The 26,955-nt window shown below is 40.4% G+C and overlaps 1 protein-coding gene across 2 annotated transcripts in view; it reads left to right on the plus strand.

Moving 5' to 3' along the window:
• The window catches only part of dachc (dachshund c), a 121,725-nt gene extending 108,133 nt beyond the window's left edge, over window positions 1-13,592 (plus strand). For both annotated transcript variants that reach the window (XM_063009714.1, XM_063009715.1), the window contains exons 7-11: window positions 623-768; window positions 923-1,070; window positions 7,173-7,316; window positions 8,840-8,908; window positions 12,791-13,592. In XM_063009714.1, the coding sequence (XP_062865784.1) occupies window positions 623-768; window positions 923-1,070; window positions 7,173-7,316; window positions 8,840-8,908; window positions 12,791-12,828 (545 nt within the window). In that variant the 3' untranslated portion in view covers window positions 12,829-13,592. The remainder of the gene's footprint in view (window positions 1-622; window positions 769-922; window positions 1,071-7,172; window positions 7,317-8,839; window positions 8,909-12,790) is intronic.
• The last annotated feature ends 13,363 nt before the right edge of the window (window positions 13,593-26,955 follow it).

A 26,955-nucleotide genomic window follows, 5' to 3' on the forward strand; every position in this document is an offset into this window, starting at 1 on the left:
TAATTGTGGGGCTGTACTTGTAGGGACTTTACTTGTAAATGACTGTACTTGTAGGGCTGTACTTGTAGGGACTTTACTTGTAAATGACTGTACTTGTAGGGCTGTACTTGTAGAGACTACTTGTAAATGACTGTACTTGTAGGGCTGTACTTGTAGAGACTACTTGTAAATGACTGTATTTGTAGGGCTGTACTTGTAGGGACTTTACTTGTAAATGACTGTACTTGTAGGGCTGTACTTGTAGAGACTACTTGTAAATGACTGTACTTGTAGGGCTGTACTTGTAGAGACTACTTGTAAATGACTGTATTTGTAGGGCTGTACTTGTAGAGACTTTACTTGCAAGGGACTGTACTTGTGGGGCTGTACTTGTAGGGACTTTACTTGTAAATGACTGTACTTGTAGGGCTGTACTTGTAGAAACTTTACTTGTAAGGGACTGTACTTGTAGGGGACTTCAAAATCACAGGCATTACTATGAAGTTGTGGAAGTTCTGTTGGTCTTGAGCAGGTACCATAAACCACTTAACACTAATACTGGTTTGGTGGAAAAAAAAACAGAAATTCTCGTCTATAAGCATAGTTATTATATTAATTATTACTGTTCTAATCTGTTTTACAGAAGAGAGAGTACTGTGCACTCCTACATCTCGTGAGACTTATGAGAGGGTTCCTCACACCGTCCCAACACTTCCACCAGGCTTTCCTACCCCACTGCTCTTCCCAGAAGGCCTTTCTTCCATAGAAACTCTTCTCACCAACATCCAGGTAAGAACTGGTCACTGAAATGTCAATCAGATTGCTCAGACTTTACCTGAACACATTTTAACATTTAGTTTTGGTGTTATCACTACAAAACTCTGAGGTTCTTAAAAAGGAGTTCCTAAAAAGTTAAACCTTCGGTGGCGTCCGTGTGTTACAGGGTCTGCTGAAGGTGGCCATAGACAACGCCCGTGCGCAGGAGAAGCAGGTCCAGCTGGAGAAGATGGAGCTAAAGATGGAGCTGTATCGAGAGAGGGAACTTCGCGAGACCCTCGAGAGACAGCTCTGTGTGGAGCAGAAGAACCGGGGTGGGTTCCAGTATATGACCAGCATTACATTTACATTTACTGCATTTAGCAGATGCTCTTATCCAGAGCGACTTACAGAATGTTTCCACAGTAAACATTTCCTACTCTAGTTTAAGTAGACAGCAGTCCAAGAACACAGATCTGCTTATATTGTTTATAGTAAGTACATGTTAGTTCTCAGCTTAAGTGCTTAGTTAATTGGTGGGTTTCTAATCGTCTTTTGAAGATGGTGAGAGTCTCAGATGTTCAAACAGACAAGGGAAGCTCATTCTACCACTTGGGTGCCAGTACAGAGAAGAGCCTTGATGTGTGTCCTCCTTGTGTTCTGGGTGGAGGATCTAGGCGAGCGAGATTAGTTGTTAAAGGTAGTTTGGCGCTGGTCCATTTTTGGCTTTGTAGGCGAGCATCAGTGTTTTAAACTGAATGCGGGCAGCTACATAAAGCCACTAAAAAGAACGCAGCAGTGGGGTGGTGTGGCAGCGTTTAATTTGGTTAAAAACCAGGAGAACAGGTGTATTTTGGATGAGTTGGAATGGTTTAATAGTGGACATGGGAGCACCTGCCAGGAGGGAGTTGCTGTAATCCAGTCGAGAGATAGAAGTGACTGGAGAAGAATCTAAGTGGCTTCCATAGAGAGAAATGGCAGAATCTTTTTGATGCATGCATTAAGAAACCCGGCGATCAAGATTTCTGTCTGTTTTCTTGGCTAAACACAGTGACTGAAGAAAACCTAAACTCCCATAATGCCACAGCATATACGAGACTCTCTCACTGTCAACGATTAACACAAAGCTTCTTTAAAAATATTAAAAAAAATAACAATCTGCCTCAAAACTAACTAGAAATAGTTAGTTGTTCAATCGTTGTTCATGCTGCCACCTAGCCCAGTCGGAAAGGCAGAGCTGAGATTCGATACGATGTATTCGAAACCCCAACTCTGGTGCGCTAGCGTACTTTACCGCTGCACCACCTGAGCGGCCCCGGCTGTATCTTTTTCACCTGCACGCCTCGAGAGCCACACCCTGATCAGCATTATTTTTCGGCACCATCAATCAGCCAGCAGAGGTCATAATTGCACCAGTTATGAGGTCCCTATCCGGCTTCCCACCCCGTATGAACAAAAGCCAATCGTTGTTCATGTAGGCACCCAGCCCAGCCGGATGGCAGAGCCGAGATTCAAAACAACGTGTTCGAGATCTCAGCTCTGGTGTGCTCACGTGTTTTACCGCTGCACCACCTGAGCGCCCCATTAATGCTTTATTTTGGTTCCAGAATTCACCCTGATCAGGGAGCAAATCCAACAATCTTTACAGACGTGCTTACACCTAGGGGCAGTTTAGAGCAGTCAGTCTACCTTCTGCACACCCATCCGTAATCAGTCATAATCGCAGCAGCAATGAGGAACCCTGCTTCGACCATTGTCCCACCTCCCTACAGTCACACAGCCCATCGTGTCTCCACAGGTACCCTACTGAAGGCAATCTATCCCACAGCTGGGATTTGAACTTGAATTCGAGCTGCGTCCCTCGAGCACCCTGTTTAAAGTCGAATTCACAATGTAAAATCAAAATGTTGGAGATTGTTAAAATACCTGTGACAACCTACCAGGACCTTATTAAGTCACTCCCATTCCATCTAGCTGCTGTCCTTGCTGCACACGCTGGTTACTCTGGATATTAGCTGGTGGTCATAATAATGTGACTCGACTATGTAGAGTGGTACCTTGTAACTCAACGTCCCCTAAACTCAAAATCTTTGAAACTCGACGTCCTTTGTCGAGAAATTTGTACTTTTAAACTCAATGTGTGTGCAACTGCTGCTTTGTTCAGTGCTCGGTTTGAGCAGTGCGGTAAAACGTCATGGGAACATGAGAAGAATCTGCATTTGTGTGGAATAACCATCAAATTTACTCTGAAAGCGGCCACATGTATCTGTATCTGTGTTTATCTGGATTTTCCTCCTGTTTCACTTTTAAACTTTAAGCTCGGGGTTCTGAGAAATTGTGAGAATCAGCTTTTCCGAAAGAGTCTAAAATGCTTATCATTAAAAAAAAGTAACTTAATGTATTAATAAAAACGACATAGAAACACCAAACTTCTCTTAATTAATACTGCTTATTTGTTAACTGTTTTTAAATTGTATTTCAGTGTTTGTTATACTATATATTATATTTGTGTTATTTTCAGTGTATAAGTGTCAAAAACAACCCCATTATTTTACATTAGCCTGAAATATATGCAGCTCATGACCATGGAATGCATTAACAGGCTTCCCATACACCCTTATAGGAAAAAATACCTTAAAACTCAACTTTTAAACTCAATGCCACTCCCAGAACCAATTGACGTTGAGTTTTAAGGTACCACTGTATATGGAATTGGACAAATAACACCTGAAACACTTGATTGCTTGGTGCCAAAACATCTATTAAGTGTTGGGTGAAGGAATGGAAACATTACAAAATGGTAAATGATTTACCGTCCCAACTTTTTTGGAATGTGCTGCAGGTTTAAAATCTAGGAAAGGATCTTTATTAAGAAATGAAATGAAGTTGACCAGGCAAAACATGAAATATGTTGGGTTCATACTGTCTGCAATCAATTACAAATACATTAAAAGTAAATATAAATATAAATATATATATATATATATATATATATATATATATATACATAAAGAGCATTTTTATTTATCATCATACACACTGAGAAACAACAGCAAATAAACTAAAGGAATATATAAAAAATAATGCATCCGCACAGGGAATGCCTTCATTATTAGTAACATTGCTTTTATTATTTGTTTTAATACTATATTAAATTCAGAGAAACAACATGCTTGCATATAATAATTAAAAAAAAATAAAAAATGATAATAAAAACCACTGTTTATAATAAAACGCATGATCCGACACTCCCGTTATGAATTCACTCCTTCATAATTGACTGTTTTTATCTGTAATGGTGAACAAATGAGTTGGAAACGTGACGGACGATTCCAGATCAGTTAATATAGAGACAGAGGAAGCCTTGATGCCTGAGGGAGCATTAATGCTAATGCAGAGCGGTGCATTTTCGCTGACTCCGACGTCTTAAGTCCATTATTACAAACAGAAGAAAATTAAGGTGGTCAGTTGAGAATTGAGCTCTATCGAACATTAGATACACGCAGAGCCGCTTGGATGTAGTCGGGTAACAACCCGTTATATCGCACAATTATGCGCACGGTATATTTACACATTATTATAATAATAATTTAGCTACGGAATGACTGTTGTTGCTGCAGCGTTTACCGCTTTAATTAGTCCTGGAGGTGAATTACACTATAAAAGTGCATTGTTATATTCTTCTGTATTACATTATACTGTACGTAGAGCCATACTGAGCATTACTAAACCTGAGCGTTTCTCACATAAAAGCAATTACTGATTCAGTTGTTTTATACTTAATGATCATTAAAATTATGCAGCGCAAGAATACCCTGGACAGGGTGCAGATCCATCGCAGGACCTATTTTTTAATTTTATTTTATCAACAGTAAGCTAAGCATCTTACAACAGCTGCATCATGAGGAAACAAGCTTTCTTAAGGTTGAAGGTTACATCCACAAAGTTGAATCAGTTCATCTGGACATCAAACTTGTTCATTTGTTCAAACTTGTTCAATTTTTTAAGTTCATCAAACTTGTGTCCAGATGAACTGATTCAACTTTGTGGATTTGTGTACCTGGATTATTGAGCATGCATCAACAGATTGAAGGTTACAGTACACCACTGCGTGTCAAACTACAGCAACGTCAGTGCCAATATATCTTCAATTCAAGTGTACAAGTAGTAAGACAACTATTCACCTCGAGGAACTTACATTAACTACACTGATCAGCCATAACATTAAAACCACCTCCTTGTTTCTACACTCACTGTCCATTTTATCAGCTCCACTTACCATATAGAAGCACAATTGTAGTTCTACAATTACTGACTGTAGTCCATCTATTTCTCTACATACCTTGTGAGCCTGCTTTCACCCTGTTCTTCAATGGTCGGGACCCCCACAGTGGTGGATCATTCTCAGCACTGCAGTGACACTAACATGGTGGTGGTGTGTTAGTGTGTGTTGTGCTGGTATGAGTGGATCAGACACAGCAGCGCTGCTGGAGTTTTTAAATACAGTATCCACTCACTGTCCACTCTATTAGACACTCCTACCTGGTTGATCCACCTTGTAGATGTAAAGTCAGAGATGATCGCTCATCTATTGCTGCTGTTTGAGTTGGTCATCTTCCTGACCTTTATCAGTGGTCACAGGACGCTGCCCAAGGGGTGCTGTTGGCTGGATATATTTTTGGTTGGTGGACTATTCTCAGTCCAGCAGTTGACAGTGAGGTGTTTAAAAACTCCATCAGCATTTCTGTGTCTTATCCACTCATACCAGCACAACACACACTAACACACCACCACCATGTCAGTGTCACTGCAGTGCTGAGAATAATCCACCACCCAAATAATACCTGCTCTGTGGAAATAATACTCTCTCCTGGGAGAGTCCTGACCATTGAAGAACAGCATGAAAGGTGGCTAACAAAGCATGCAGAGAAACAGATGGACTACAGGCAGTAATTGTAGAACTACAAAGTGCTTCTATATGGTAAGTGGAGCTGATAAAATGGACAGTGAGTGTAGAAACAAGGAGGTTTTTTTGATGTTATGACTGATCGGTGTATATTACTGTAACCATGACGATAGTTCAAACACTGATACAATTAATTAATTCCAACTCACCAATTACATTTACATTTTTAGCATTTACAGCATATGCCTTCATCCAAAGTGATTTACAACACTGTGACAGTATAGTCTAAGTAATTGAGGGTTAAGGGCCTTGCTCAAGGGCCCAACAGCAGCAACCTGGCAGTGATGGGGCTCCAGAACCTTAACTGATAGGCTACAACTGCAAGATTAAACAGTCTAGTACAATTAATACAGACTTCCTTAGAACATGATGCCGTAACATGTAACTTGTACTTATTTACATTATTTAATTGATATACATAATGTCATTCTTACCTTCATATGTTTATTTATTTATTAGTATTTTAACGTCATGTTTTACACATTTTTAGTTACATTCATGACAGAAACAGCAGTTACTCATTACACAAGATTAATGTCAGTCATGGACAATTTTATATCTTCAATTCACCTCACTTGCACGTCTTTGGACTGTGGGAGGAAACCGGAGCTCCCGGAGGAAACCCACACAGACACGGGGAGAACATGCAAACTCCACACAGAAAGGACCCAGACGGTTCCACCTGGGGATTGAATCCAGGACCTTCTTGCTGTGAGGCGACAGTGCTACTCAGCAAGCCACCGTGCCGCCCTACTTTCATATGTAAACACCACCTACAAACACATAATCTAGTGGTAGCTTTGCCCTAGACATAGACAATCATGTCTATGTAGAAGCCTGGTTGGTCGATAGCACCTCTCAACGGTTGTGGGTTAGTGCACGAGAATGCTGCTTAATATATATGCTTTAATATAATATATGCTTTAATATAAACCCAAGTGCCTACTCTGTGCACCTGACTGAACATGTAAGGGTTTCTGTACATAAATGAATAACAGAAAAAGTTTGCATTAAAAGGGGGGTGATCATCTAAACAAACAAGCTGCTCTAGCAGATAACGGCTTTAAGTGAAAGATGTGTATTTAGATGAGCACATACTGAATGTCTATAATGAAATAGCCAAAGTTCTGTAAAAACTAACTTATATTAAAAAGTACATGCATTTCATTATAAGTAGTTGTAGCCTAGCGGTTAAGGTACTGGACTAGTAATCGAAAGGTCACTGGGTCAAGCCCCACCACTACCAGGTTGCTACTGTTGGGCCCTTGAGCAAGGCCCTTAACTTTCAATTATCTAGACAATACACTGTCAATGTACTGTAAGTCACTTTGGATAAAAGTGTCTGCTAAATGCTGAAAATGTACATAGTACATAGTTCAATTTTTAAATAAAAATAAAATTTGTGATTAGAAGTAGAGGTGATCAATACATCTGCTGATTATTAATTAATTTGATCTGTATTATATTTCAGCTCTGATTCACAAGCGACTGAAGAAAGAGAAAAAGACGAAGAGGAAGCTGCAGGAAGCTCTGGAGTACGAATCCAAGCGGCGCGACCAGGCGGAACAGACGCTGCAGCAGACGACAGGCACTGAGCACGCTCACACTCCCAATGGTGAGACAACACAGGTCATATACCGGCTGAATCACTGTCTAATTAATAAAAAATAATACATTTATTAAATACTTACCTACAATCTTTCATAAAAGTTCATATAAATAACTTTTATATCACTGCATACAGTCTGAACCCAAAATATTTCATGTTTTGTCTGGTCAACTTCATATGTTCATTCAACATATGCTGCCTTCAATATGACAGATTTTTCAGGGACGTCCATGCATTTTCCAACAAGACAATGCAAAACCACATGCTGCACACATTACAAAGACATGGCTGCGGAAGAAGAGAGTACGGCTACTAGACTGGCCTGCCTGCAGTCCTGACCTATCCCCAATAGAGAATGTGGGGAGAATTTTAAAATAAAAAATGTGACGACGACCCCGTACTGTTGCACATCTTAAGACGTGTTTGCTGGAAGAATGGGATGAAATAAAACCTGAAACACTTCATCGTCCCAACTTTTTTTGGAACGTGTTGCAGGTCTGAAATGCAAGAAACAAATGAAATGAAGTTGACCAGATAACACATGAAATATCTCAGGTTCAAACTGTCTGCAATGAAATAAAAGTCAAAGTAAATGTACAAAACACCACTTTTTTTTTTTTTTTGCATTTGCTTCTAACTTTCTGGCACAAGTTTGGGGAAGAACCTTTCCTGTGCCAGCATTTCTGTGCCCCTATGTACAAAGTTTGATCTAGAGAAATTCCAGTGGCCTGTACTAGCCCTGCCCTCACCCTCACTAAACCCTGTGTGGATGAAATGTTACGCTTATTGTGACCAGGTCTACTCATTTAACATTAGTGCCTAACAAGCTGACATGAACTAAAAGGGCACAAATGTTCACAGGCACACTCCTAAATGATGTGAAAAGCTTTCCAATGAATATGGAGGCTTTTAAAACAGCAAAGAATGGGCCAGCTCTGTATTACTGCCTACAGTTGGGTCAGTGATATGGGACGGTGGTAGCCTAGTGGGTAGAGCTTTGGGCTATCAGTTGAATGGTTGAGAGGTAAAATCGAGGCTCTGCCATGCAGCCACTGTTGGGCCCTTGAACAAGGTTCTTAACTTATTCAGCTCCAGTGGTGCCGTACAATGGCTGACCCTGCGCTCTGACCCCAGCTTCCAAACAAGCTAGGATATGTGGAAAAATAATTTCATTGTACTGCACACCTGTAGGGCGGCACGATGGCTTAGTGGGTAGCACTGTCGCCTCACAGCAAGAAGGTCCTGGGTTCGATCCCCAGGCGGGGCGGACCGGGTCCTTTCTGTGTGGAGTTTGCATGTTCTCCCCGTGTCTGTGTGGGTTTCCTCCTACAGTCCAAAAACATGCAGTCAGGATAATTGGAGACACTGAATTGCCTTGTAAGTGAAAAGTACACACACGTATTCATTTCAACAGTGATCCAGCATGTCAGAAAAGGATAAGATTGGCACATCCTAAAAACCCTAAATATTTATTTTTGTGACTGTAAACACTGTAAAATAATAAAAGACCAGAACTCATGTTTCCTCAGATCTGTCTGTTGAGGATATCGAGGACGACATGAGCAGTGACAGAACAGATGCAGACAGAACGATACCAGGTAAAATGATCCACTTCTTGTCCACTCAGTGTCTATTACCCAGGTTGGACTCTTTTTGGAAACCAACATATTGGGTCTGTCGGAAAACCTAGTGAAATAGGGGCGAAATACCAGGGGGGCAGGTGGGGCAGGTGCACTGGGGCCCATGGGGGGGGGGGGCTCCTCCACGACATGAACTCAACCCCCCACTGCACTGTCTACCTATCTATCATCTATCGGTTGATTGGTCTGTCTGTCTGTCTTTCTATCTATCTATCTATTGATTGATTGGTCTGTCTGTCTGTCTGTCTGTCTGTCTGTCTGTCATCCAGAGGTTGATTGGTCAGTCTGTCTGTCTTTCTATCTATCTATCTATTGATTAATTGGTCTGTCTGTCTGTCTGTCTTTCTGTCTATCTATCTATCTATCTATCTATCTATCTATCTATCTATCAATTGGTCTGTCTGTCTGTCTATCTATCTATCATCTTTCAATTGATTGGTCGGCCTGTCTGTCTGTTTGTCTTTCTATCTGTCTCGGCGCTGGTGTGCTAGAGTAATATCCCGCTGCGCCACCTGGGCTCCCACTTGCATGTCGTTAGACTGTGGGAGGAAACCGGAGCTCCCGGAGGAAACCCACTCAGACAAGGGGAGAACATGCAAACTCCACACAGAAAGGACTGCTCCAGCTGGGAATCGAACCCAGGACTTTCTTGTTGTGAGGCGACAGTGCCACCCTCCGAAAAAAGCGTTTTTGCACCGGGGCCCATGAGCTCCTAGTAACACCACTGCTCCCTGCATATTTATGTCATCCTACGTGCTCTTGAAAAGAAGGCTGTCTAAAGTCTTAAATACCTTTAAATGCTGCGTACTGAGGTGCCTCAATTCTAAGTGATAATCTGACTGAATAATGAGGGAGCATCTGATGTTTCCTTAGCGGTGAAGGCAATCCCAGCATTCAGTGTGGCACAACTTTACTCAAATTTACACAAATTTTTATTTGCTAATTCAGGCTTGTCAGTGATGATTAAACCGTTTTTGGTACATGGAGGGAGATGTTAGCTGGCAGGCTAGCGGGCTGTGCCGCCTCAGCCCATCGGATTGAATGGCATGAGGCTAACTGTGTTAGCTTAGTAAGCAAAAACTGCAGTGACATAATCTCTATAATCATTGCATAAGTAGTGTGTCTAAATAATCTGCCTTATAAGTCCAATGTCTTTTTAGAAGCTTCTCAATTTAGGCAGCTGCCTAGATAGGCAGTATGCAGCAAGGCAGCTCAATAGGTTTTCAGACAGACCCAATGTCCAAAATATGTAACTCCCCCTTTTTACCCTGTTTACATGCCTGTATATAAACAGGTATATTAAAACATTTATATAAAATATATATATTTTCTGGTACCGACTTTGTGACAACAGTTTGGGAAAGTCCATTTCCTGGTCCTCTGTGTAGAAAGTGAGGTCTATAAAGGTGTGGTCAGTTTGATATAGAGGAATTATATATATATATATATATATACTGTATATATATATATATATATATATATATATTTGATATATACTATATATAATGCTTACAGGGTTGGAATAGGATGTCCAACATGCTCAAGATTAGGTGTCTACACACTTTTGTACTTTTAGTATTATATGATTTTTCCAGTTCTTAGTCATGCAGCAGCGTATCCATCGTCTCAGTGTCCTACCCATAAGTCTCAGTGGCCTAAGCAGAAAGTGTGTCAGGCAGCCTTTGTTCAAAGATTAAACATCTGAAGCATTATGAAGGAAATTAAACTGAACGTCAGTGAAGCAAAAAGAAGAGACGGAGGGAGAAAAAAAGAACGGGTGGGCAGTAATTAATGGCTTTCTTAATTGTCCTCGTGAAATATTTGCATGGGCATAATTTACATAATTTACACGTAGTAATTAATCTTTCAAAGGCTTCTCCTCTTTTCTTCTTGTCTGGGTCGAGAGCGCGTGGGCACTCGGTTTTCGGTTGACATTTATTTTAATGCGCGTCTCTCAGCAGAGCTTTCATCTGGGTCTCAAATCTGCTCCTTTTAGAACACAACCCGGAGTACCCAACTATTCACTTACGCTTTAGCCGACATCAGTCACTTCTGGCACGTTTTTAAATAGTTTTGAGGTCTTTAGTGGCACCAAAATTCATTACAGTCACAAAATTATTGAAAAAATTGATTTTTACATTTTAACATTAATAAAAAGAAGATGCAAAATATGCATTGTGATGACAGTAAAACATTTTCAGTAAATCAAACAAAAAATATATATAAAAAATAATTTATTTAAAAATGTATACACATGCATATTGCATCTATAATCAATATGTATGTACATATCTCAAGGGGTGCTTTTATATATATTATATTAAATACTATATAATAAAATATTATATATTTTTATGTATTTATTTTTATTCATGTATTTATTATATTATATTTGTACTTTTATTTATGTATTTATTTTTTATATATTGTTATGTATTATTTTTATTCATTTATTTATTATATTATATTTTTACTTTTGTTTATGTATTTATTTTTAATATATTTTATGTATTATTTTTATTCATTTATTTATTGTATTATATTTGTATTTTTATTGATGTATTTATTTTTTATATTTTCTATGTATTATTTTTATTTATTTATTTATTATATTATATTTGTATTTTTATTTATGTATTTATTTTTGATATATTTTATGTATCATTTTTATTCATGTATTTATTAAATTATATTTGTATTTTTATTTATGTATTTATTTTTTATGTTTTATGTATTATTTTTATTCATTCATTTATTAAATTATATTTGTATTTTTATTTATGTATTTATTTTTGATATATTTTATGTTTTTACTTTTATTTATTTATTTATTATATTTGTATTTTTATTACAACTATTCATTTCTATTTATTTTTTTATTTATTCTATCTTCCGGCTACTCCCGTATTTAGGGGTCACCACAGCATATCTGGTCTGCATACCAGACTTGGCATGGTTTATACACCAGATGCCCTTCTTTATGCACCCCTCCTATTTTTTATCAGATCCTGGGACCACCACTAAAAGCCCTGACAATTACACATTACCCCCTTCCTCACACCGATCAGCCATAACATTAAAACCACCTCCTTGTTTCAACACTCACTGTCCATTTTATCAGCTCCACTTACCATATAGACACACTTTGTAGTTCTACAATTACTGACTGTAGTCCATCTATTTCTCTACATACCTTTTTCGCCCCCTTTCATGCTGTTCTTCAATGGTCAGGACTCTCCCAGGACCACTACAGAGCAGGTATTATTTGGTGGATGATTCTCAGCACTGCAGTGACAATGACATGGTGGTGGTGTGTTAGTGTGTGTTGTGCTGGTATAAGTGGATCAGACACAGCAGCGCTGCAGGAGTTTTTAAACATCTCACTGTCACTGCTGGACTGAGAATAGTCCACCAACCAAAAATATAACCAGCCATGCTACCATCATCATGTTTTACAGTGTGGACTGTGTTACTGTGACTATTATGCCTTTCATTAGGGAGTCTTCCAGTAATGCTCTGCTAAGTTATTGGAAGAAGAATATGCAATTGGTTTTGTCAGTGAAGGATTATTCTTTGCAAGACGCTTTTGTTATAAAACCTTGAATATTGTTCATTTATAACATTCCTAACCACTAACTCTGACACCTCAGTGGTTGTAATTCCGTACCTGCTATTGGAAATCTGTGAGTTTGGGGTTGTGTGTTCTTTCTTACTGTGTAATGTTTGTAATTACAAATGTATCTCGACCTTGGATGTGAGAACTGCTGCATGAATAAAACATTATTAAATGTAAAACCTTTTTAAAAAGACACTGATTACAGTTTCTGCTTTTGCCCGCAGATGGACGGCTCTTTCTAAAGTCTGCTGTGATGTATTGAAAAAACTGAGCATGGCATAAAGAAACATTAATCAGATCGAAGACAAAGGAAGCAGAAGTGTGAATAATCCCAAAAAATCAATTCTTTTAAATGACTGAAGACATTTCAAGGACCCCACGGGGTCGGTGACTACACAATACAGCGAGGAAACAGTCATGGACATCGGAAATCAATGGTTTCATTGTACCTCTCCGTGAAGTCGGGGCATGACGTTCCTACCTTTTTTCTACTGCGGGGGCTAGAAACAACCACTAACCTTCATGCCGGACCTTCACTGAAATGCTGAGATCATTTTTTTAGGATATTTAACCCATCCACACATAACTGACTCTAACACATCAGATGATCACTTTTATAGCCTTTGTGCTGTTTTACATTTAGCTATGAGCATTACTCCACGAGAGGCCAGTTGGATTCGGGTTTATTAACTCTTTATTAACTCAAATATCAACCTGACATTTAAACGTGTTTTTGTGTAACTTCTAAAAGGAAGCTTGTCCATATTTTGTTTGTCATTATTCTGTTCAATTATAACGAAACTGAACATGAGAAGTGTACATAAAAGTGTAGAGATTAATATTGTGCATTGTATGTCGTAGGCTGTTAGGAAATCAATACAAACCTCTTTAATGAAATATCCTGCATCTAAGTTATTATTATTGTTATTATTTGTTCCATAATCCATTATCATACCTGACTAGAGCATGCTGGCATGTCATTACTTTTGTTGTGTCCATCTGATATATAATAAAGTATTTTTTCACCTGGTTTAAAGCAGGTCACACCTTACAGACAAGGTTTGCTTTACACGTCTTTTGTCAATGGTTATATTATCCTGGATTAGATTTTCACTGGTACAGTAGTTGTTTATTTCTATACTATTTATATCTGATTTTGTTAGCTTTTAATTTTTTGAATTACAGTTCCAGAAGTGGGGCGGCACGGTGGGTAGCACTGTCACCTCACAGCAAGAAGGTCCTGGGTTCAGTCCCCAGGCTGGGTGGTCCGGGTCCTTTTTGTGCGGAGTGGGTTTTCTCCAGGAGCTCCAGTTTCCTCTCACAGTCCAAAAACATGCAGTCAGGTTAATTGGAGACACTGAATTGCCCTATAGGTGAATGGGTGTGTGTATGTGTGTGTGTGTGTGTGTATATGTGTCTGCCCTGTGATGGACTGGCGCCCCGTCCAGGGTGTTCTTGTGTGCCTTGCGCCTATTGAATAGCTGGGATAGGCTCCAGCACCCCCTGTGAACCTAATCAAATAAGCGGTTAAGATAGTGAGTGAGTGAGTGGGTTCCAGAAGGGGGGCGACACGGTGGCTCGGTGGGTAGCATTGTCGTCTCACAGCAAGAAGGTCCTGATTTTGATCCCCAGGCCCAGGTCCAGGTCCTTTCTGTGTGGAGTTTGCATGTTCTCCCCGTGTCCGCTTGGGTTTTCTCAAGGAGCTCCGGTTTCCTCTCACAGTCCAAAAACATACAGTCAGGTTAATTGGAGACACTGAATTGCCCTATAGGTGAATGTGTGTGTGTATGTGTGTCTGCCCTGCGATGGGCTGGCGCCCCATCCAGGGCGTTACTGTGTGCCTTGTGCCCATTGAAAAGCTGGGAAAGGCCCCAGCACCCCCCGCAACCCTGATCGGATAAGCGGTTAAGAAAGTGAGTGAGTGAGTGAGTTCCAGAAGGACAGTGACCTAAAATAAATGACAAAACAGGTTGTTAATAGCTACATCAGCTTTTTATTTATATATGTATTTTCCACAATTTTTCTTCCAATCTGGTCGTATCCAATTACAGTGTATCACAAAAGTGAGTACACCCCTCACATTTCTGCAAATAGTTCATTATATCTTTTTATGGGTCAACACTATAGACATGAAACTTGGATATAACTTAGAGTAGTCAGTGTACAGCTTGTATAGCAGTGTAGATTTACTGTCTTCTAAAAATAACTCAACACACAGCCATTAATGTCTAAATAGCTGGCAACATAAGTGAGTACACCCCACAGTGAACATGTCCAAATTGTGCCCAAAGTGTCAATATTTTGTGTGACCACCATTATTATACAGCACTGCCTTAACCCTCCTGGGCATGGAATTCACCAGAGCTGCACAGGTTGCTACTGGAATCCTCTTCCACTCCTCCATGATGACATCACGGAGCTGGTGGATGTTAGACACCTTGAACTCCTCCACCTTCCACTTGAGGATGCGCCACAGGTGCTCAATTGAGTTTAGTCCATCACCTTTACCTTCAGCTTCCTCAGCAAGGCAGTTGTCATCTTGGAGGTTGTGTTTGGGGTCGTTATCCTGTTGGAAAACTGCCATGAGGCCCAGTTTTCGAAGGGAGGGGATCATGCTCTGTTTCAGAATGTCACAGTACATGTTGGAATTCATGTTTTCCTCAATGAACTGCAGCTCCCCAGTATCAGCAACACTCATGCAGCCCAAGACCATGATGCTACCACCACCATGCTTGACTGTAGGCTAGATACAGTTGTCTTGGTACTTCTCACCAGGGCGCCGCCACACATGCTGGACACCATCTGAGCCAAACAAGTTTATCTTGGTCTCGTCAGACCACAGGGCATTCCAGTAATCCATGTTCTTGGACTGCTTGTCTTCAGCAAACTGTTTGCGGGCTTTCTTGTGCATCAGCTTCCTTCTGGGATGACGACCATGCAGACCGAGTTGATGCAGTGTGTGGCGTATGGTCTGAGCACTGACAGGCTGACCTCCCACGTCTTCAACCTCTGCAGCAATGCTGGCAGCACTCATGTGTCTATTTTTTAAAGCCAACCTCTGATTATGACGCCGAACACGTGGACTCAACTTCTTTGGTCGACCCTGGCGAAGCCTGTTCCGAGTGGAACCTGTCCTGGAAAACCGCTGTATGACCTTGGCCACCATGCTGTAGCTCAGTTTCAGGGTGTTAGCAATCTTCTTATAGCCCAGGCCATCTTTGTGGAGAGCAACAATTCTATTTCTCACATCCTCAGAGAGTTCTTTGCCATGAGGTGCCATGTTGAATATCCAGTGGCCAGTATGAGAGAATTGTACCCAAAACACCAAATTTAACAGCCCTGCTCCCCATTTACACCTGGGACCTTGACACATGACACCAGGGAGGGACAACGACACATTTGGGCACAATTTGGACATGTTCACTGTGGGGTGTACTCACTTATGTTGCCAGCTATTTAGACATTAATGGCTGTGTGTTGAGTTATTTTCAGAAGACAGTAAATCTACACTGCTATACAAGTTGTACACTGACTACTCTAAGTTATATCCAAGTTTCATGTCTATAGTGTTGTCCCATGAAAAGATATAATGAAATATTTGCAGAAATGTGAGGGGTGTACTCACTTTTGTGATACACTGTACTTGATTGCATTACGCTTCCTCTCTACCGTTGCTGACCTCCACTCCTGTGGAGAGCCGTGACTAACACACAACCCCTCCAACACGTGTGCACTAGCCGACTGCATCTTTTTACCTGCAGGTAACAAAACGAGTTCATACGGGGCTCGGTCTGGCGCATGGAGAGTCACACACTGATCCCCATTATCCCTCGCCTCTGATGCAAGCTCCATCAAGCAGCCAGAAGAAGTCGTGATTGCATCAGTTATGAGAAATTCCCTCTGGAAACCAACCCAATGGATGAGCCAATCGTTGTCCGTGTAGGTGCCCAGCCTGCTGGTAGCACAGCTGAGATTTGAACTCACGAGATTGAGATGTCAGCTCTGATGTTCTAGCATGTCCTGACCTTAACTCTATCAAAATATGTGGATTTTTTTTTCTTGAAAAGTCAACCATGTGCCAGAAAACCACCAGATTTGATTTAACTGTATTAAATTTGCCAAGTAGAGTGATGAAAGATCCAACTCTAGTTGTGCCAAAGCTTGTTAATGGATATCAAAAGCAGCTGATAAAAGTAAAAGTAACTTTAAAAAGCGGATGGATATTCCGCTAGCACACCAGCGCCGAGATTCTGAACTCCTCCGTTCAAAACTCGTTATTGCCACTGGTCGTCTGGATGCCATCTAGCAGGTATTATTGGCAGAGCCTTCGGGGAGGGATGTGGGTGGGGTCTTCAAACGCTGTGTAAGGACCCTGACTGGCAGATAGAGAGGCACGTGTGCAGAGTGCAATATATCACCCTCGACTGCAATCAGGGATCCCCCAACAGCAGAACACAACTTGACTACGCCAAATTGGGAGAAAATGCAAAAATAAAATAGAAAATAAAAAAACTAAGAGTAACATAACCAGATATTTAGTTAATGTAAGTATAGTTTTGACCCAGCAGATTTTATTTTATTTCAAAAAATGCTTATAAACTTAAAAAAGAAATTTAGACAGTAACTGATATAGGTTTTTAATAAATCTTTATCTTCTGTAAATGGAATAATCGCTTAAAAGCTGCATTTTATGTGAGGGGCAAATAGGTTTTTACAGTACTGTTGATCATGCCAGCCTTGGGACTTCTCTGAAAGGTTTAGCAGGAAACTTAACAAACTAACGTGTACGGCCTTCCTTACGCCCATGCTGATGTAAATCTTGCTTTATCATGGACAGTAAGACCGTTTCAGAAGTTTGTTTGTTTTGGTTTGACGGTGGTAATGATGATAATGAGGCAGGTCAGACTATCCTGACAAATTTTCTCTCATCATTAGGTGACAGAAGAATGCTTTTTAATAACCTTTGCAAAAGCAAAACCCCCACTGTTCCATGTACAGATGATCTTGGAACTTGAAATTGCTTAGAAATGTCTCCAAGTGACATTCCAAACTTGAAAATGTAGCATCTGCTTTCTGAGATCTAAACAGAGCTTTGTAGAATTTTCACACAATGCTTGTTTCTAATAGCTGAAGTTTGTAGAAACTCACAATAAAAATTCAAGAAATTCTAATTACTGTACACTAGAACCTCGATTTAACAGACCTCCATTAAGCAGATTTTGGATTTAATGGACAAAATCTGGAAAACCAGACATCCTGTCAGATGTCCAAATTCCCGGGAGAAGTGTACCAACACCAGGAGTTCAGTAATTGTCCACTAGCCAGCGCAGGTCTCTTTGTTTACATGAGTGATAGGCTTTATTTTGTTGGCAGGCTCGCTTTGTTCTCGCCTTTTCTTTGTGTTTTATGCTTCATTTTTGCAAGTTCTTGTGCTTAGTTATGCACCAGCGCTGCTCCAGTAGCCTCTAGCAGTGCTTCAGACTTAGAATAATAGATACTCGCCACTATACAATCTCCCCCACCACACAAGGTGAATTAAATTTCTCCCCGGTAGTACAGTAAACCAATTTTATATCAATATTTATTTACAGGTTTTACATGACATAGTTACATATCTATTTATGTTGTTCATGTTACTGTTTATGTGCATGTAATATGTGCATGTTTAGCACTTTTGTGGATATGTTTTCGTATATTGCCACACCCTCTGAAAAACAATCGCACTTTACGGACCAGTGCTCCCCACTTTTAGTCTGTTAAATTGAGGTATCACTGTATACAGTGGTGTGAAAAAGTGTTTGCCCCCTTCCTCATTTCCTGTTTTTTTGCATGTTTGTCACACTTAAGTGTTTCGGAACATCAAATCAATTTAAATATTAGTCAAAGACAACACAAGTAAACACAAAATGCAATTTTTAAATGAAGGTGTTAATTATTAAGGGAGAAAAAAAATCCAAACCTTCATGGCCCTGTGTGAAAAAGTGATTGCCCCCCTTGTTAAAACGTACTGTAACTGTGGTTTATCACACCTGAGTACATTGTCTCTAGCCACACCCAGGCCTGATTATTGCCACACCTGTTCTCAATCAAGACATCACTTAAATAGGACCTGCCTGACAAAGTGAAGTCCACCAAAAGATCCTTAAAAGCTACACATCATGCCGAGATCCAAAGAAATTCAGGAACAATTGAGAAAGAAAGTAATTGAGATCTATCAGTCTGGAAAGGGTTATAAAGCCATTTCCAAAGCTTTGGGAATCCAGCGAACCACAGTGAGAGCCATTATCCACAAATGGCGAAGACATGGAACAGTGGTGAACCTTCCCAGGAGTGGCCGGCCACCCAAAATTACCGCAAGAGCGCAGCGACGACTCATCCAAGAGGTCACAAAAGACCCCACAACAACGTCCAAAGAACTGCAGGCCTCACTTGCCTCAGTTAAGGTCAGAGTTCATGCCTCCACCATCAGAAAGAGACTGGGCAAAAATGGCCTGCATGGCAGAGTTCCAAGAAGAAAACCACTGCTGAGCAAAAAGAACATTAAAGCTCGTCCAAAACACATCTTGATGATCCCCAAGACTTTTGGGAAAACATTCTGTGGACCGATGAGACAAAAGTTGAACTCTTTGGAAGGTTTGTGTCCCATTACATCTGGCGTAAAAGTAACACTGCATTTCAGAAAAAGAACATTATACCAACAGTAAAATATGGTGGTGGTAGTGTGATGGTCTGGGGCTGTTTTGCTGCGTCAGGACCTGGAAGACTTGCTGTGATAAATGGAACTATGAATTCTGCTGTCTACCAAAAGATCCTGAAGGAGAATGTCCGACCATCTGTTCGTGACCTCAAGCTGAAACGAACTTGGGTTCTGCAGCAGGACAATGATCCAAAACACACCAGCAAGTCCACCTCTGAATGGCTGAAGAAAAACAAAATGAAGACTTTGGAGTGGCCTAGTCAAAGTCCTGACCTGCATCCTATTGAGATGCTGTGGTATGACCTTAAAAAGGCCGTTCATGCTCGAAAACCCTCTAATGTAACTGAATTACAACAATTCTGCAAAGATGAGCAGGCCAAAATTCCTCCAGAACGCTGTAAAAGACTCATTGCAAGTTATCGCAAACGCTTGGTTGCAGTTGTTGCTGCTAAGGGTGGCCCAACCAGTTATTAGGTTTAGGGGGCAATCACTTTTTCACACAGGGCCATGTAGGTTTGGATTTTTTTTCTCCCTTAATAATAAACACCTTCATTTACAAATTGCATTTTGTGATTACTTGTGTTGTCTTTGACTAATATTTAAATTGGTTTGATGTTCCGAAACACTTAAGTGTGACAAACATGCAAAAAAACTGAAAATCAGGAAGGGGGCAAACACTTTTTCACACCACTGTATATACTCTGATGAGCCAAAACATTAGGACCACAAAAAATTTTAATAAAAATTAAAACAATAACTTAAAATGTGCATGGCAATGTTAATATCATAACAATTTGATTGATGTTAAATGTTGGACTGATGTTAGTTACTCATAATTTACATGTTGAATGGAGCAGATATGATCAACATATAGACCTGATAGACTGAAAAGGACTAAATCATTACGGCCAGATTTGGCCGACTGGGTGACTGTAACTAAATCACAGAAGGGGTGATTTCCTACCAACAGTGGTCCGAGGAGGGACAGGCCACAAACCACCAGGTTTTTGGTTGGCCAAGATTCTTCAGTGCCAAAGGACATGAAGCTATAGCATCCGTGTGGCTTAAATTGCAGATACGTTTAATACTGGTAATGAGGTGAATGTATAGAGCTGTGTAGTTGTGGACCAGTCCATGTGCCCATGTTAACTCCTGTCCAACATGAAAAGCCCCTGAATAACGTAACAATGGAAGAAGGTCGTCTAGTCAGACGATTCCTGTTTTCCCAAGATCGTATAGACAGCCGGCTTATTGAGTAGCATCTGTAGCTACAGTGAAGGACAATTAACACCAGGGGCTGCGAACATATGCCTCTTACAGTACACCAATTACTGTAAAGCTCCCTGAAAGGCGTCATTAAGCATTAGTACAGACTGTGTGACAAAACAAATGTGTAACACCAATGCAGTTAACGATACGTCCAGCCACAATGGAGCAGGAAGATAAGGCTAATGTAATCGAATCAGAAAGGGGATATTATGCATTAGCGGGCGTGTTAGCTGTTGCGTTCAGAGGCGTCTGGCGGCTGAGGTAAGTTCGGAGGATGTGTTATCTAAATGAGTGTGAAGAAGGGATGAGGACCGGGCTCACAGGCGGATAATGAAAGGGCAAAGAGAGGAGCGTACAGCTTTTAGCCCCTTCTCGGCCATTACTAATTCATGCTGCTCTTTCTTGCTCTTAGTGATGAAAGAAAAAGAGCCGAGTGTTTGGGGAAAAAGAAAAACGGTGCGGGGATAATGTGCCATGAAATTGAGTCTCGTTCGTGAAGGGTTGGGCTGCTTTTTGACACAGGAAATGCTGGGAAATTGAGTGCTCTCCATCCAAGAGTGTTTACTTTGATCAACCTTTACTGTTTCTCTCTTCCCGGCTAAAGAGAAAGGTTAAAAGCAGCGCGGCCTCAGAGCTTCTCAGGCTAAAGTGTGAATTCCAAAAGGGACCATTAATGGATCTGGACTTAAATAGAGTTATTTACCACATACTTAACATTTCCTGACTTTAGGTTTCCTGGCAGTTGCTGAAAAAACACTAAGCTTAGCTCAGAGTTTCCTGACTCCAGTGCTAATGAACCTGACAAAAGAACTGCTTAATGCCATTTTCTTCTTCAATCTGACAGGATCTGGTCTGAGTAAAATCATTTTTACATACGCTGTGGTTAAATGCAGGAAGGGGGGGGTTAGCATGGCGGTAGGTTAAATTGAATACATACATTTAAATACATATTAAGTATACTAATTAAGAAGAAAATAATATAAAATTGCACTGAAAAAAATATTAAAGTTATTATTAAGTAATAGTTATAATTAGTAAGTAATTAAGAATTTAATAGTAGTAAATAGTTAATAATTAGTTACTAATAAAAAGGTTTTTTTATTCAGACTGCTTTGAAAAAAATCATATTTCCTACAGGAGTACAATCAAGGGTTTGGGGTATAGCCAAATATTTCATTTTTGGATTGAAAAAAAATAAAAATTTATTTATTCATTTATTTTGCATTTGTTCTCGATCTTTAGCGCATCCATTTTTTTTACCCAATTGCGCTATGCTTCCTCTCTACTGGTGCTGACCCCCGCCCTGATTGAGGAGAGCGAACTAACACACGCCCCCTCTGACACGTGCGCAGTAGCCGACTGCATCTTTACACCTGTGTGCGGCGAGTTCATATGCGAATCAGCCTTGTGTACGGAGAGCCACACCCTGATCACGTTATCCCTCAATGTCATCAATCAGCCAGCAGAGGTCGTAATTGCATCAGCTAAGAGGTCCCTATCCAGCTCCCTCCCTGTATGAACAACAAGCCAATCATTGTTCATATGACCACCCAGCCCAGCCGAGTGGCAGCAATGAGTTTCGAACCGGCAAGTTCAAAATGCCAGCTCTGGTGTGCTAGCGTGTTGTACTGCTGCACCACTTGAGCGGCCAATTTAGTTTTATTATATCAACTATTGTGTCCTGGTCAGTGTTGTGGCAGAACCGGTTTCACTGGAAACACTGGGTGTAGAGCATACCCTGGACAGGACATAATCCATTGCAGGGCTTTAGCTATCCCATCCCTCAGACATAGCCAATCATGTCTGTGTAGATGCTCAGTCGGTCAATAACACCGCTGAAATTTGAACCCAAATCTTACAGAGCATAATAGACTTCTGCATCACCCGAGCACCCAAAATACAAAATTAGTAATTCAATTTTATTATTATGTAAATAATTATTTGCTTTCAGAAATAATTAATGGCTCAGAGCTAAGATTTCAAATACATCGTTTCAAATCTCTTGTTGTTCACACAGGGTGGGAAAGCCGGACCAGGGTTCCTCATAACTGATGCAGCTATGACCTCTGCTGGCTGATTGATAGTCAGGGTATAATGTGGACAGGGTGTGGCTCTCTGTACACAAAGCTGATCCACATATGAACTCAGTGGGGGGTAGTATAGGGACAGAGGAAGCGCAATGCAATCAGGGTAATTGGATACAACTAGAATAGGGAACAAATTGGGGAAAAGATTGCAAAAATAAATAAATAAATTCCTGGTCAGGGTCATGGTGGGTTGACACCACATGGAAACACTGGAATGACAGCAGGAATGCACTAGAGCAGCAATTTATACTTAAAGGCTATTAGGAGCAGACATTTGAATACACCCTGGATAGGGTGCTCTCCATTACAAGGTATGACAAACATATTCACACATACCTAAAAGTAATTAACAGTAGCCAGGTAAATTTCTACATGTTTAATTTTGTAGGTGGGAAAAAACCGGAAGGCATGTGGCCAAAGGAAAATTTAAAATACAGTAGTACCTTGAAACTCAACGACAATTGGTTCTGGGTGTGGCGTTGAGTTCAAAAGACGGTAAAAACACACGCTAGCATACCAGAGCTGGGATCTCGAATACATCGTATCGAATCTCAGCTCTGCCATCCGGCTGGGCTGAGCGGCCACATGAACAACGATTGGCCTGTTGTTCATTTAGGGGTGGGGTATTAAGCCGTATAGGGACTCCTCGTAACTGATGCACTACGACTTCTGCTGGCTGATTGATGGTGCCTGCACAGCGGTGGGGAGAGAGTGTGGATCAGGGTATGTCTCTCCGTGCACAGGGCTGATTCGCATATATGCACTCGCCTAGTAGAGGTGACAAAATGCATACAGCTGCTGCCTACATGTCGGAGGGGGCGTGAGTTAGCTTCGTTCTCCTCAATCAGAGCGGGGGTCGGCATTAGTGGAGAGGAGCAAAATCGGGCAATTGGACGCGCTAAAAAGTCGGGAGAAAAAGGGGAGAAAATGCATAAACAAAATATAAAAAAAAAAAAAAAAACACGTTGAGTTTCAAGGTATTTTTTTTCCATAAGGATGTTTGGGAAATCTGTTAATGCGTTTCATGGTCCCGTGGAACTGCATATATTTTAGGCTAATGTAAAATAATGGGGGTTGTTTTTGACACTTATACACTGAAAATAACACAAATGTAATATAAAAACACTGAAATAAAAAGCTGTTTCTTATAATTTCTCAGCACCCCGAGCTATAACACAAGTTTAAAAGTGAAACAGTGAGAAAAAAATTCAGATAAACACAGATACATGTGGAGCTTTCAGACTGGATTTGATGGTTATTCCACACAAATGCAGATTCGTCTCATATGCACACTTTGATGACGTTTAACCGCACCACTCAAGCCGAGCACTGAACAAAGTGACTGTTCATTGTTAATTTGAAATTAAGGGTACAATAGTTCAAGGGTACAAATTTCTTGACGAAGGGAGTTGAGTTTCAAAGATTTTGAGTTTAGGCGACGTTAAGTTACAAGGTACCACTGTAACTTTAAGTATTTAAATGCTCTAAAACTCACTTCACAAGGAAAAGAAATCTCTAAGTAATTGTATTCTGGCAGAAGAAAATGTAAACATTTAATACACAGAAATACACAGAAAATGTAAACATTTAATACACATAAACATTTAATACACAGTTATACATTTTTAATTACGCAAATGACACACAGTAGCAAAATAACACAGTGAAGCAACAACAGAAGGAATAAAAACTGAACTATAAAGATTAAAAAGACAATAGAAGAGACTCTGATGGCTACATTTCTGTTAAATGAATGCCTGTGCTGTGATGCATACATTTACTACCATACACCTAAATCACTCAGTACTTAGGAAGCATTAAATATTGCAGCTAAAATACTGAACCAGCTGGGAACGGTACTGGCACTCCAGATGCAGCGAGTCCTGAGGGACGCTTGGATGAAATCACAAGCTCATAGTCACCTTATCTTCCCAATTAAAACCTAAACAGTCTTTACTAAGGGGAGACATTCAATCCACTCTGATCTAATACAAAAAACAGATGTTAGTGAGTACACAAAATGCTTGGAAATGCTCTCTTGACTCAAGTGTGCATTAGTTTACATTTATTAGCTTTTTTCGGAGGGTGTCACTGTCGCCTCACAGCAAGAAGGTCCTGGGTTCGATTTCCAGCTGGAGCAGTCCGGGTCCTTTCTGTGTGGAGTTTGCATGTTCTCCCCTCGTCTGAGTGGGTTTCCTCCCACAGTCTAACGACATGCAAGTGGGCGCCCAGGTGGCACAACGGGATATTCCGCTAGCACACCAGCGTCAAGATTCTGAACTCCTCAGTTAGAATCAACCGATAGATGATAGATAGAAAGACAGACAGACCGACCAATCAATCGATAGATGATAGATAGACAGACAGACAGACCAATCAATCGATAGACAGACAGACAGACAGACAGACAGACAGACAGACAGACTGACTGACCAATCAACCAATAGATGATAGATAGACAGACAGACAGACCAATCAATCCATTGATGATAGATAGACAGATAGATAGACAGAAAGACACAGACAGACCAACCAATCAATTGATAGATGATAGATAGATAGATAGATAGATAGATAGATAGATAGATAGATAGATAGATAGATAGATAGACAGACAGACAGACAGATAGATAGACCAATCAACCTATAGATGATAGATAGAAAGACAGACAGACTGACCAATCAATCCATTAATGATAGATAGACAGATAGATAGACAGACACAGATAGACCAATCAATTGATAGATAGACAGACAGACCAATCAATCGATAGATAGACAGACAGAAAGACCAATCAATCCATTGATGATAGATAGACAGATAGATAGACAGAAAGGCAGACAGACAGACCGACCAGTCAATTGAGAGATGATAGATAGACAGACTGACAGACCAATCAATCGATATAGATAGATAGATAGATAGATAGATAGACAGACAGACAGACAGACAGACAGACAGACAGACAGACAGACAGACAGACCAATTGATCGATCGATTGATAGGTCGACCAATCAATCCATTGATGATAGATAGACAGATAGATAGACAGAAAGACAGACAGACCAACCAATCAACCTATAGATGATAGATAGATAGATAGATAGATAGATAGATAGATAGATAGATAGATAGATAGATAGATAGATAGATAGATAGACCAGTTAATCCATAGATGATAGTTATATAGACAGAAAGACAGACAGACTGATCAATCAGTTATATAACTAAAGATATCTCTTTATTTTATTATGAAGTACTGTGCAAATGTATGTGCAATAATATAGAAATATAGAGTATAATATAAAGTTTAATATAAAATAATGTGAAAATAATGTCAATAAATAAGTTTAATAAATAAGTTCAATGTGAAACAATGTCCCGACACAGGATAGTCACACCGTAAGTTTGAATGACCCACAATATTGTAGTTTTTTAGGACTGACCCTCTCAGAAGCAGCGAGTCCTGATGGACATAACACTTAGGACAATCAGAAAACATCTCAACATCTCTGATCCCTCATCCTCTCAGTGAAAGCCTACACCATGTCCACAGAAGGGGGTGTTCAAATCCATTCCGCTCCTTCTCAGCAGTACACAAAGCAGCTGATGGTGGACACTGTTCAGACATCTCTGTCACATTCCACCATCTCTCTATTCAACTGCTCCCTAATGAGTATTTATTGTTACCCAACACTACCGCCGCTCTGTTTAATTGCTGGGTGACTTCGCGTGCATGTGTGTGTTCATGGACCGACGTCTCCTCGCCGCCTCCTGACAGCTGGACCGGCTTGTTTTCGCTGTCGTCCCCCGGGCATTCGCTGTCAGCTTTGTGCTCGGCCAGACTGTGAGGAGAGAGATTAATGGACAATAAGGACACGCTGGAGGGAGGGAGGGACGGAGCGAAATGGAGACAAGTGACAGAAGGAAAGAAATACAGAAGGAGGTAATGAATCAGGGAAAGAGAAATGGTCAGTGACAGAATAAAATGACAGAATATGAAAATAACAACTGAAAAGAACCAAAAAGAAGCAACAGAACTAGATAATAAAACAAGCATTGACAGACAAAAGACAGGAGTGATGGAGAAACTGAAAGACACATGAAAAATAAAAAACGTTCGTCGTTCTGTGTTACACTCCACTCCTGCCGACCACGTCGCTCATGTATTGCTGGTCACGGTTGGTTCTAAGGGTTCCCTTGGGTGTAGGGGGAGGATAATTGCCAGACAGTGGGTCAGAATTTTTCAACCGATTAAGGATTGGCACCCTGATGATCAATAGCGGCCTTTACTCTATATAGAAAAACCTGAAAGGAATTAACTTCTATAAGGCA

This window comes from Trichomycterus rosablanca, chromosome 15 (genome assembly GCF_030014385.1).
Source record: "Trichomycterus rosablanca isolate fTriRos1 chromosome 15, fTriRos1.hap1, whole genome shotgun sequence".
Classification (NCBI taxonomy): Eukaryota; Metazoa; Chordata; class Actinopteri; order Siluriformes; family Trichomycteridae; genus Trichomycterus; species Trichomycterus rosablanca.